Below are 12,944 nucleotides of genomic sequence, written 5' to 3'. Positions count from 1 at the left end.
ATTGAATTTGTAGTTGCTTTGGGTAGTATAGACATTTTAACAATACTTGTTCTTCTAATCCATAAGCGTGGAATGTTTTTCCATTTCTTTGTGTCTTCTTCAACTTCTTTCATAAGTGTTCTGTAGTTTTCAGAGTACAGATCTTTTACCTATTTGGTTAGATACCTAGGTATTTTATGGTTTTTGGTGCAGTTGTAAATGGGATCGATTCCTTTATTTTCTGCTGCTTCATTGTTGGTGTATAGAAATCCTACAGACTTCTGTGCATTATTTTATATCTTGTGACTTTGCTGAATTCCTATATCAGTTCTAGCGATTTTTTGGTGGAGTCTTTCAGATTTTCTACAGAGTATCATGTTGTATGTGAAGAATGAAAGTTTTAACTTCTTCCTTGCTAATTGGGTTTTATTTTATTTTATTTTTTCTTGTCTGATTACTGAGGCTAGGACTTCCAGTATTATGTTGAATAACAGTACTGAGAGTGAACATCCCTGTCATGTTCCTGACCTCAGGGGAAAAAGCTCTCAGTTTTTCCCAGTTGAGGATGATATTAGCTGTGAGTCTTTCATGTGTGGCCTTCATGATGTTGAGGTATTTTCCATCTATCCCCACTTTCTTGAGAATTTTTGTCAAGAAAAGATGCTGTATTTTGTCAAATGCTTTTTCTGCATCTATTGAGAGGATCATATGGTTCTTATCCTTTCTTTTATTAATGTGGCATATCACATTGATTCATTTGCGAATGTTGAACCACCCTTGCAGCCTACTTGGTGGTGGTGAATAATCCTTTTAATATACTGTTGGATCCCATTAGCTAGTATCTGGTTGAGACTTTTTGCATCCATGTTCATCAGGGATATTGGTTTCTAATTCCCCTTTTTAGTGAGGTCTTTATCTGGTTTTGGGATCAAGGTAATACTGGCCTCATAGAATGAGTTTGGAAGTTTTCCTTCCATTTCTATTTTTTGAGATAGTTTCAGAAAACTAGGTATTAGTCCTTGCTTAAGTGTTTGGTAGAATTCCCCTGGGAAGCCATCTGGCCCTGCTAGTATCCAGAATCTACAAAGAATTTCAATCGTTGATTGGGAGATTTTTAATTACTGATTCTAATTCTTTGCTGGTTATGGTTCTGTTCAGATTTTCTGTTTCTTCCTATTTCAGTTTTGGTAGTTTATATGTTTCTAGGAATTTATCTATTTCTTCCAGATTGCCTAATTTGTTGGTATATAACTGCTCTTAGTATTCCCTTATAATTTTTTGTGTTTCTGTGGTATTGGTTGTGAGCTTTTTTCTTTCACTTATGATTGTATTCATTTGGGTCCTTTCTTTTTCTTTTTGGTAAGTCTGGTTAGGGATTTATCAACTTTTTAAATTCTTTCAAAGAACCAGTTCCCAGTTTCGTTCATCTGTTCTACTCTTCTTTTAATTATCTTATTTCTGCTCTCCTCTTTATTATTTCCCTTCTGCTGGATTTAGGTTTTATTTGCTGTTCTTTTTCCAGCTCTTTTAGGTGTCAGGTTAGGTTGTATATATGAGACTTTTCTTACTTCTTGAGGAAGGCCTGTATTGCTGTGTACTTCCCTCTTAGGACTGCCTTTGCTGCATCCCAAAGGTTTTGGACTGTGATGTTTTCAGTTTCATTTGCTTCAATTTTTTTTTTTTTTAATTTTCATTAATTTTCTGGTTGACCCATTCATTCTTTAGTAGGAAGTTTTTTAACTTTGATGTATATGTGGTTTTTCCAAATTTTGTCCTGTGGTTGACTTCAAGTTTTATAGCATTGTGTTCTGAAAATATACGTGGTATGATCTCAGTCTTTTGTACCAGTTGAGACCTGATTTGTGACCCAGTATGTGATCTGTTCTGGAGAATGTTGCATGTGCACTCAAAAATAATGTGTATTCTGCTGCTTTAGGATGAAATGTTCCGAATATATCTGTTAAGTGCATCTGGTCCATTTAGTCATTTAAAGCCCTTGTTTCCCTATTGATCTGCTTAGATTATCTGTCCATTGCTGTGAGTGGGGTGTTAAAGTCTCCTACTGTTATTGTGTTATTTTCAATGCGTTTCTTTATTTTGTTATTAATTGGTTTATATATTCAGCTGCTCCCAAGTTGGGGGCATACATATATACAATTGTTAGATCTTCTTGTGGGGTAAACCCCTTTATTATGCTATAGTGTCTTTCTTAATCTCTTATTACAGTCTTTGGTTTAAAATCTAGTTTGTCTGATATATAGGGATAGCCACTCCAGCTTTCTTTTGATGTTCATTGGCATGATAATTGGTTCTCTGGCCCCTCACTTTCAATCTGGAGGTGTCTTTGGGTCTAAAATGATTTTCTTTTATGCTTACAAGAGATGTGTCTTGTTTTTTAATCCATTCTGATGCCCTGTGTCTTTTGATAGGAGCATTTATTCCATTTACATTCAGATTAATTATCAAAAGATACAAATTTAGTGCCGTTGTATCACCTGTGAAGTCCCTGTTCCTGTAGATTGACTCTTTCCTTTCTAGTCTTTGTTACTTTTGGTTTCTCTTTCCCACTCAAAAGTTCCCCTTTAATATTTCTTGCAGAGCTGGTTTAGTGGTCACAAACCCCTTTAGTTTTTGTCTTGGAAACCCTTTATCTCTCCTTCTATTCTGAATGTCGGCCTTGCTGGATAGAGTATTCTCGGCTGCATGTTTTTCCCATTTAGCAGGTTGAATATATCATGCCACTGCTTTCTGGCGGGCTAGGTCTCTCTGGACAGGCCTGCTCTAGCCTTATGTATCTTCCTTTATAGGTTAAGGATCTTTTTTCCCTAGCTGCGTTCAGACTTCTATATTTATCTTTATAAGTTTCACAGTGGTATGTCGTGATGTTGACTTGTTTTTGTTGAGTTTGAGGGGAGTTCTTTGTGCCTCTTGGACTTGAATGCCTATTTCCTTCTCCAGATTAGGGAAGTTCTCAGGTATAATTTGTTCAAATAAACCTTCTGCCCCTTTTTCCTGCTCTTCTCTGGGACTCCTATGATATGTGTATTATTTCACTTATTGGAGTCCCCAAGTTTACTTCCGTGATCTAATAGTTTTCTTTCCCTCGTCTTTTCAGCTTCATTATTTTCCATAATTTTATCTTCTGTATCACCTCTTCTGTCCTATTCTCTCCTCTGCTCCTTCAGTCTACATTGTGATTATATCCAGTCAATTTGCATCGCAGTTAATAGCATTTTTTTTTTTTTTTAATTTTGGTCTGGCTAGCTTTTAGGTCTTTTATCTCTGAAGCCATGGTTTCTCTGGTGTTTTCTATGGTTTTTTTCGAGTCCAGCTAATACTCTTATGACTGTTGATCTAAATTCTTGTTGAGATATATTGCTTATATCTGTTTTGAGCACGTCCCTGCCTGTGACATCTTCCTGATCTTTCTTTTGTGGAGAATTCCTCCGTCTTGTCATTTTGGCTAAGTTTCTATCTTTTGTGTGTTCTGAAAGCTTGTTATGTCTCCTGCATCTGAGAGTAATGCTATATTAAAAAGAGGTCATATACTGTCCAGGGCCTCGTACTTTGGGAAGTGTTTCTGGGTATGGTGTGTGCACTCTGCTGTTGGATTTTGGTTACTCTTTCCCACTGGTCAGTCCTCTGCAGATTTCCTCCTTTCTTCCGGTGGGGAGTGTTTGGACCTTTATCTAGGTGTGCTTTGATTTGTTTGTTGAAAAAAGCATGGAAAAAAGGATAGAAAGAGAAAGGGAAAAAAGGGGGAAAAAACAGAAAAGCCTGCTCCACATAAAAGAGAAAAGGAAAAGGAACGAAAAAAACCAACAATCAAAAAAAATTTACTGTAAGCCTGATTTCAAAGAAAAAGAAAGGAAAAAAATAAAAAGAGAAGAAAAAAGATACCTGATTCAAAAAAAAGAGGGAAAAGGAAATGAAAAAACAAAGTAACAGGCAAAAATCTATTAGCCTGATTCCAGTGGGGGGAAAAATACAGCCTGGTCCTATTTCCACCACAACTGAAGGGGACACTTGTTGTTATTGTGGTTGTTGTTGTTGTTTTATTTTTTAAAGATTTATTTATTTATTTGACAGAGAGAGAGAGACAGCCAGCGAGAGAGGGAACACAAGCAGGGGGAGTGGGAGAGGAAGAAGCAGGCTCTCAGCGGAGAAGCCTGATGTGGGGCTCGATCCCAGAACTCTGGGATCACATCCTGAGCCGAAGGCAGACTCTTAACGACTGAGCCACCCAGGCGCCCCTGAAGGGGACACTTTGAAGCAGTATATGATCAGTAGACTTGGTGCATGTGGTGTGCTGCCTGTGTTGCTCTTCTGGGAGAGATCCCTGCTGTGCTGGCTTGGAGTTAGTCTTGCCCCATTAAAAAAGTATGTGCTGGGCACACGGGGGCAGGGTTTGATGTAAGTGGCTCCCACCTCCACTGTGTTGCTCTCTGAAGTCTGAACATGTTGGTAGGGAGGCTAAAATGATGCCACCCCACTCTCTTGCCCCCAGACAGGGGATCTCACACCCCCTGCTGTTCAAGAAGCCTTCACAGAAAAGTGAGGGCCCTCAGTGAATCTGGTGCCCAGTTCTCTTGCTTTTTATCTTTGGCATGTGGCTGGAATTCAAAACTCCAAATCTTTTTTTTTTTCTTTTTTAAGATTTTATTTATTTGTCAGGGAGAGAGAGAGAACATGCAGGGGGAGCAGCAGGCAGAGGGAGAGGCAGGCTCCCCGCTGAATAATGAGCCCATGCAGGACTTGATCCTAGGACCCAGGGATCATGACCTGAGCCAAAGGCAGATGCTTAATGGGCTGAGTCACCCAGGCATCCCCAAAACTCCAAATCTTAAAGGAGCCGGTATTGCTCAGTTTTGCTCCCTCCTCCAGATTAAAGCCTCAGTGTGCTCTGACTAGTGCCCTTTGTCCCAGAAAAACAGTCCCCTACCTACATAGTGTGTGGAATCTATGGTGTGTCACCATGAAAAGCAGCAACCAGGTTACCCACCCTCTGTGAGCACCTTTGTCCCCTGCCAGTGAAGGGCTGTTTGCTGGCACCTGCAAGGTCTTTTGTCCTTGGAGAGGCAATAAACCCTCTTCCAAATGTACTCCACAAAGGGGAACCATCTCTCCCAATGCAGCAGGAGATCCCTACACTGCTTTGTGCGCAAAACAAAGTTCCTGGGCCAGAACCTTTCTTTTCTCCAGGAGCGCACTTCCAAAACCTCAGAGCTTGAGCTCCATTCACTGTTTGCAAAAAACCTGCATCACTCAGTTTCCCGGGTTCCCCTGTCTGTGGTCTGAGAGGTTTTCTTGTGTGAACCCTATGCCACACTCTCTCAACTTCTCTCTCCCTCTCTCCCTTTTCTCTCCCTAAGGAAAGGGTTCCCTTCCCTCCGGGGCATGGCAACTTTCCTCTCCCCCAGTTTACTTCCACATACCTTGCCATGCTGTCTCCCTCCAACCATGGAGATCCTTCTTCCAATCTTCAGATTGATTTCCTGGGTGTTCCAAGTGATCTGACCTCAATAGAGCTGTGTTCGAGAGATGAGGAAAGCCCAGGGGCCCCCTACTTCTCCATCTGAACTCCTCCTTTTTATTCGTGTTTTAATCCAACTGTGCTTTTTGGTATGTTTTGGGGTTCTGTATAAAATTTCATTTAAAAATGGTTTCTGCTAGAACTTTAGCTTAAAAAACCAGTATCAGATAATATAACTTTAAATTACAGTGTAATAAAAGACAACAAAATGGGGGGGGGGATCCTCTGTCCTACCCATCTCTAGTCCACTTAGTTCACCTCCCTAAAGTCAAATAGTCTTTCCTCTGTTAGTTGTTTCCTCTGACATAACTTGCATGTAGAAATACAATTGATTTTTGTATATTCATCTTATATTCTCTATATACCAGTTCACTGTTAGTTCTAGTACATGCTTTTTTTTTTCCTGAGAAACTTCTACAGATATAATCATATTGTCTATGAATAAAGACAGTTTTATGTCTTTCTTTCTTATCTGCATGGCTTCTTTTTCTTTATTACGTTGGTTAGGGATCTCAGGCCTCCTCCCTCCTCCCAACATTTAAATGCAAGTGATGAGAGTAGAAACCCTTACCTTGTTTCTAATTCTTGGGAGAAGGTCCTCCACCATTAAGTGTGATGTTGCCTGTAGGTTTTTTGTAGTTTCCTGTTACCAAGTCAAGGAAGTTCTCTTCTGTTCCTAACTGGCTGAAATTTTTTCTTAGGTTTTTATTTTGTTGCTGAGGGGTTCTCCCCCTGCCTTTCTTTTTCTTCCAGATTTTTATTTAAGTTCTAGTTAGTTAATAGTGCTGAGACTTTTTATCATAAATGGTTACTGAATTTTGTCAGCTGCTTTTTCTGCATCTACTGAGACAATCATATGGTTTTTCTCCTTTATTCTATTAATGATGGCATATCAGTTTTCAGATATTAAATCAACCTCAAATTTCTGAGAGACTCCATTTGATAATGATATAGCATCCTTTTTATATTGCTGATTAGACTTGCTAATTTACGGTTAATGGCTTTGCAGATGTTCATGGAGGATACTAGTCCATGTCTTTCCCTGGCTTTGGTATTGGGATAATACCACTGGACTCATTACATGAATTGGGAAGTGTGCCTTCCTCCTGTTTTCATTTGTGGGAATTGGTATTATTCCTTCCTTAAAGTAAAGAGAGTTGTCTGGCTTCCTTATAACCCTATACAGGAAGTTGAATCTCTGAATTGCTTCTTATTGAATGGATTATGTAAATATTAGAACTCCAACTACTGTTAGAGGTTTTAGAGCTAAATGGATTGCATAATGAATGATTATAAAGTATGTCTTTAAGTTGGTTTTTTTTCCAATTTTTTTATTGTGATAAGATAAATATAAAACTTAACTATCTTAATTGTTTCTAAGTGTACAAGTCAGTGGTATTAAGTACATTTGTAATTCTGTGCAAACATTACCACGTCCATCCTGATAACTCTTCATCCTGCAAAACTGAAACTTTTTACCCATTAGACAATAACTCCTCTTTCTCCCCTCTCTCAGCCCCTGGCGACCACCATTCTGTTTTCTGTCTCTGTAAGTTTGACTACTCTAGGTATCTTGTATAAGTGAATCACACAGTATTTCTCTTTTTGTGACTGGTTTATTGTATAATGTCCTCAAAGTTTATCCATTTTGTAGCATGTGTAAGAATTTCCTCCTGTTTTAAACAGGTTCTTTATGTACTAAAAAATGATTCCTCAAAATAATTTTTAACTGCTGAACCCTTCACTTTAAAAATGGTTAAGATGATAGATTTTTCTCATTTTTTTAAACATAATTGAAATTTTTTATTTATTTTTTTCCTTATTCTCATCATTAGACATATTTTCACAGACTTGATTTAATTTTGTAAAAGACTGTATGGTATTTATTAGCAGCTTTAAAAATAATCCTAAAACTCTGTAAAGATAAGCTATCTATAATACCCTTTCTGGAAATCATTGCTGTTTATTGTTACTTCAAGGATGTGTACAGAAATAGAAGCTATTTTTGGAAGGGTGTGTGTATTTATCTGTTGCATTTACTGATTTTGTTCACATCTGACAATAAAAATAAGATAATGTTGAAGAAGTATGATTTTCTTAGATCATGTTTAGAGAAGGAATAACATCTTTATTTGTGAGGACTAAGTCTTATGAATATACATAGGTAGGTATGTAGCCACTTCTGTATTGTATATTGAGAAGTTAAATGTAATTATGGATGTTTAAGTGGGTACTGTATGAAAGGGGAGCATAGCATTTTTTTTCCTCCCTCACAAATATAATAGCTGATTTTCCCCTTAGATAGAATAAGGAGTAATGATTATTGTTAAAAAAAGAAAATTGTATGAAATCCCACAATCATGATTGTTCTTTCATCCACTGTCTTCACACATGTGAATACATGCCCCTCACATCAAATGTATTGTCAGTGGAATTATGGATACTCTTTTCCTGAATCCTCCCCACCTCATCACAGTTAGCTAGATGTATATGCTTCTCTGTGTTTTTTTATGAACATGGCAAAAGATACAGTAGTTTGTCACCTGAGAACGTGGAACCATATTAATCACTTTTGTACTATAGTTTCCTTCCCGCTATTTCCCAGTACATTGTGGCAGTCCCTCTAAGTCAGCTGAACAGGCTTAACTATATTATATTTCATACCACATATAATTTAGTCATTTCAACAATGATGAGCATTCCCTTTGTTTCCTAAAATTTTGCTATTGTAGATAAACAGTGTATATCTTCCTTCTCCTTCTTCCCCAAATCTTACATAATTATCCTAAAGAACTGGTGCTTCTATTTCTATGAGATAAGATTTCTGAAAGGGTATTATTATTGGATCATAAGAAAAGCATATTTTTTACTTTAAAAGATATCACTAGATTGCTTTCCAAAAGGATTGAGGATCTTTTTATATTGGCCATTTGAATTTGCTTTTATGTGAATTTCCCCCTTATCTGTTGGCTTGTTTAATCTCTTTCCATTTGTGAGAATTCCTTGTTTATTCTAGATTGTTATTTTCTAAAAGTTTTTCCTAGATTTCTTATCTGGAGGGGTTATAATTTTTTTTCTTTTTTAAAGAAGAGTTAGAACTCCAGTTACTCAATTAAAAAATACAGTAAATGCACTTATATCTTGTTAATTTGAGTTCAGTATAAATGGGTTTTTTTGTTAGTTAAATTCTGTTAAAATACATACAACATTTTAAAACATATTTAATCTTTCTTGGATTCAAAGGGCCTTAAGAATTTGCCTTATTTTTCATAGCAGTGGTGTAACACATTCAGAGTTTTGCTAATCCTTATTTCATTGGTTTCTTCAGGAAATATTAGTTAAGTGCTTATTGTATGCTGAACATTGGAGTAGATATTGGAGATTACTTTTTTTGACTATTTACTGCTTTCTATGCACTGTGTTAACTGCTTGACGTGTCATTTAATCCTCTCAGCAACCTTATTGTTATTCTCACCATTTTTTTGGTGATGAAGGAAAGTTAAGTAGCTCACCTGAGGTTACATAGCTGATGCATTTTGAATCTGGTAAGCAGTTTGACTTAAAAGCCGTAATATACTCTGCTCAAGGATTTGAAATACATAAACAAGTGGTATTTAAACAATGTTGTTCTCATGGTATGGTATGTTGGTGGCACAGAAGTGGGACTAATTGATTCTAAGGATGTAATCTGAGAAAATAGAACACTGGTGAAGACCTTTAAACTGAGCTTTGAAATAGATGTAGAAATTCTAGGCAGGAAGGATGAAGGAAGAACAATGGCATTCCAAGAAGAGAGAAAAATACATACCGGGTACAGTTTTCCAGAAACTACTTGGCATGGCTAGAATGTAGACTAGGAGTGTAGAGAGCTTTGGGGGTGGGGTGGGGTATGAAGTAGGTAAGAGTCATAGCAAAGGGCCTGTATTCATTGATAAATTGTCTAGACTTCATCTTTTATCCAAGGTGAAACATGAAAAGATTTTAAGCATTTTTAAAGATCATACTCAATATTTTTTTCTTGGAGATATTTTTTCTTGCAGCTGAGGGTTGGCATAATGTTATTGAAATACCCGAGCTGCTGATTTGTAGCTAAATTAATGATGAATTATGTTTACATTGTGCTTTTTGGGTTTGTTTTAAAAGATTTATTTATTTTAGAGAGAGTGTGCATGTGTGTGAGTGTAGGGGGAGGGATAGAGAGAGAGGTAGAGAGAGAATCTCAAGCAGACTCTCCACTGAGGGCAGAGCCCAATGTAACACTCGGTCTCAGGACCCTGAGATCATGACCTGAGCCAAAATCAAGAGTTGGACGCTTAACTGACAGCCACCCAAATGCCCCCTGTGAAGATAATTTTTAATTAAGATTGCTAATCTTCAGACAGGCCTGGCCCAACAGGGCGTTTTCTGAAGGGTTCCTTTCTAGAAGGTGCTGCTGTCTTTGGCGGCTTCTCCTTTGCTTTTGAAAACCAGAAGTTATTGGGCTTTGGTGATTAAGTGTTCATAAATTGTGTACATTCAGTATTTGTAAATGGGGACTGTCTTTAATGGAAAAAACAACCATAATATAGTATTGTTTTGCATACTACAGCAGTGACTCTTAAAGCGTATTCCTTCTGTAACAGTAAGAGCAGCAGATCTCTTAAGTCATCAGGGATTGCCAAAGAAGCCTCTTTAGAAGGACTGAGTATTGGCACATCATTTAGGAGGTACTTGTAGTAGAGCTAAGTTGAGAACCTAAATTTTGGCTTGTTATTGTTAAAGTTCTGAATGTACGTAGAAAGTGCTTTCCCCTTGTTGCTTGACTTATAGCTGAAAATTATTTCAGGATCACTTCCCTCATTTTTTAAAAATTACATATGCTGCTTTATGTTAAGAATGAAAGATGTAAATTGCTGTTCCAAACATGGGGATTTCACTTCTGTGATTGTTTTATATAAGGTGCACTAAATTTACATTTTAAAAACTATCTAGGAACCGTACTTAAACTATTTGTAGGGGTGCCTGGGTGGCTCAGTTCGTTAAGTGTACAACTCTTGATCTCAGGTCTTGATCTCAGGCTGGTGAGTTCAAGCCCCGAGTTGAGTTCTCTGCTAGGCGTGGAGCCTACTTAAAAAACAACAACAATAAAACTAAAAAAACCCTATAATCCCATTAAATAGGTTGAATTGTGAGACTGTATTTTAACCAGTTAATGCTACAATCATAACATTGAGAGTTTCCAGATTAGGAAATGGTAGAATTCCTGCTGACTAACCCAAAAGCAGGGGAGAGGTCTGACATTGTTACTTCATTGATTGCCAGGCACTTGGTTTGCATCCTATTTGAAAGGCATTAGTTAGGAATTTTTGTTCTGCCATTTTGAAATTATGCTGGCTAATCTTCCTTCTGACTAGTAGGACTAATGTTAGATCAGTTCAGATGAATGATATGCTAGTCTGATTTTAGATTAGTACATGGTATATATGTGTGTGTGTATAATTATGTGTGTATACAGACACACATAATTAAGAGAATCTTTAAAACATTTTTTTAATTTAAAGATTTTATTAGAGAGAGTGCGCGTGTGTGCATGCTAACTCAAGTGTGGGTGGGGTGCAGAGGCAGAGGAAGAAGCAGACTTCCTACTGAGCAGGGAGCCCCTCCATGGGGCTTGATTCCAAGACCTTTTATACTCAATGTAGTCACAGCTAACATTGGATGAAAATCTGTCCTCCTGGTTGTTTTGTATTTGTTGTATCTGTTCTGTGTGGGCTTTTGTGTTTTGTTTCGTTTTTCTTTCTCTGCTTTCTTTTGAATTAGTTATTTTTCTATGATTCTGTTTTATCTCCACTATTGGTTTATTTATGCCTCTTAAGTTTTTTTGTAGTGGTTGCCCTAGGGTTTATAATATGCATCTTCAGTTCATTATCTACCCTCAAAAATTATTGTACCTCTTTATGTATAATGCATGAACCTTACAATAGTATAAATTTCCCAATTCCTGCCTCCCATTCTTTGTGCTTTATTGTGATATATTTCGCTTTTGCATTATTTTATTTTTAGATTACATTGGAGATGGACTTTGCAAACTTTAGTGTTTAAATCATTCTTTAACAACCCTCACTGTTAAGGTTTGTCATAGTAAGTTATTAGAGTCATAAATTCGTATGACTCACAGGAGTTTAACAAAGAGAGGCAATAAGTAAACAAGTGTTCACCTAACAAAGAGTGCTAGAAGAGATCCTCAGACAGCTGCAGAGTAACATTTCATCCCATCTGTACCATTCAGAATTTTTCTTTAATCATTAATAATTTAGTTACTCTTACTGGAAAGTCTAATTTTGTTTTCTCCATGTGCTATATAATTAACATTGGGGCCAGATATTCTGTTATTTATCTGACAGACTGAAGAATTCTCCCAGTTCTTACATTCTGGATTCTTGGGGGTGTGTTTCAGCTTTGAGTTTTTTAGGCAACAGAGTAATTGGTAACTTGGATTGTTTATGATTTCTAGATAATATGGATAAAGCCAGTAATCTCCCATGTTGTATTAGTGTGCATATTTATTGTAAACATAAGATTTCTTTCTTTCTTAAGACATACAGAATATAAGTAATATGTTCACTACCTATAATTAGCTTATTTTCCTTCAAGAAACTTTTTTTTTTATTGCAGTACTTGTGTGGTAGTAATCGAAAAGACAACATATTTATTGATCCGGGATACCAAACATTTGAGCAAGAATTGAATAAAATACTCCGAAGTTGGCAACCCAGCATACTTCCAGATGGTAATGCTCTTTTATTTTTTATCTTATTTTTTAAAAAGATTTATTAATTTGTTTTAGAGAGAGTGTGCGGACATGTGGGGGGAGGGCGTTGGGAGGGAGGGAGAGGGAAAGAGAATCTCAAGCAGACTCTCCCGCGGAGTGTGGAGCCTGATGCAGGACTCCATCTCATGACCCCTCATGAGATCATGACCTGAGCTGAAATCAAGAGTCAGATGCTTAACCAACTGAGCCACCCAGGTGCCCGGGTAATGCCTTGTAAATAAAAGTGTTGCTAACTTGCTACTGGGATTTTTATTTTTAAAAATAGTATATTAAAAATAATTAGGAAATAATTAAATTAGCATATTTTTCAGTGTACTTATTCATGAACTCATCTGTTCATCTTATTGAATTAGAAATGAATGTAGTTGATGACTACTGTTTATGAAGAAATTTGTAGTAAATGTGACCAACTTTCTCTGGAGTAAGACACTGGATGTTTGTTTCTTAAGCCCTCCAGGGGATATTGTGATGTAAATTTCTCTAAGAAATCTGTTCTAGATGTGTGAAGAAAATGTGTTTGTGAATCAAAATCGCCAATTTTTTTCAGGAATTCTGCAGATTTAAATTCCTTTCTGACCACTGTTTGCTTGTCCTACAGAAGAACAGAGGCAAACATCTAGT

At 37.0% G+C, this 12,944-nt stretch overlaps 1 protein-coding gene across 8 annotated transcripts in view; it reads left to right on the top strand.

Annotated features, from left to right (window-relative positions):
* Positions 1-12,944, top strand: part of ZMYM2 (zinc finger MYM-type containing 2) — a 104,832-nt gene that overhangs the window by 88,718 nt on the left and 3,170 nt on the right. For all 8 annotated transcript variants that reach the window (XM_026492947.4, XM_026492948.4, XM_057309800.1 and 5 more), the window contains one exon: positions 12,167-12,281. In XM_026492947.4, the coding sequence (XP_026348732.2) occupies positions 12,167-12,281 (115 nt within the window). The remainder of the gene's footprint in view (positions 1-12,166; positions 12,282-12,944) is intronic.

This window comes from Ursus arctos, unplaced genomic scaffold, assembly GCF_023065955.2.
Source record: "Ursus arctos isolate Adak ecotype North America unplaced genomic scaffold, UrsArc2.0 scaffold_10, whole genome shotgun sequence".
NCBI classification, from domain to species: Eukaryota; Metazoa; Chordata; class Mammalia; order Carnivora; family Ursidae; genus Ursus; species Ursus arctos.
The sequence above is the reverse complement of the archived record's forward strand: the minus strand, read 5'-3'. Positions and strand labels throughout refer to the sequence as shown.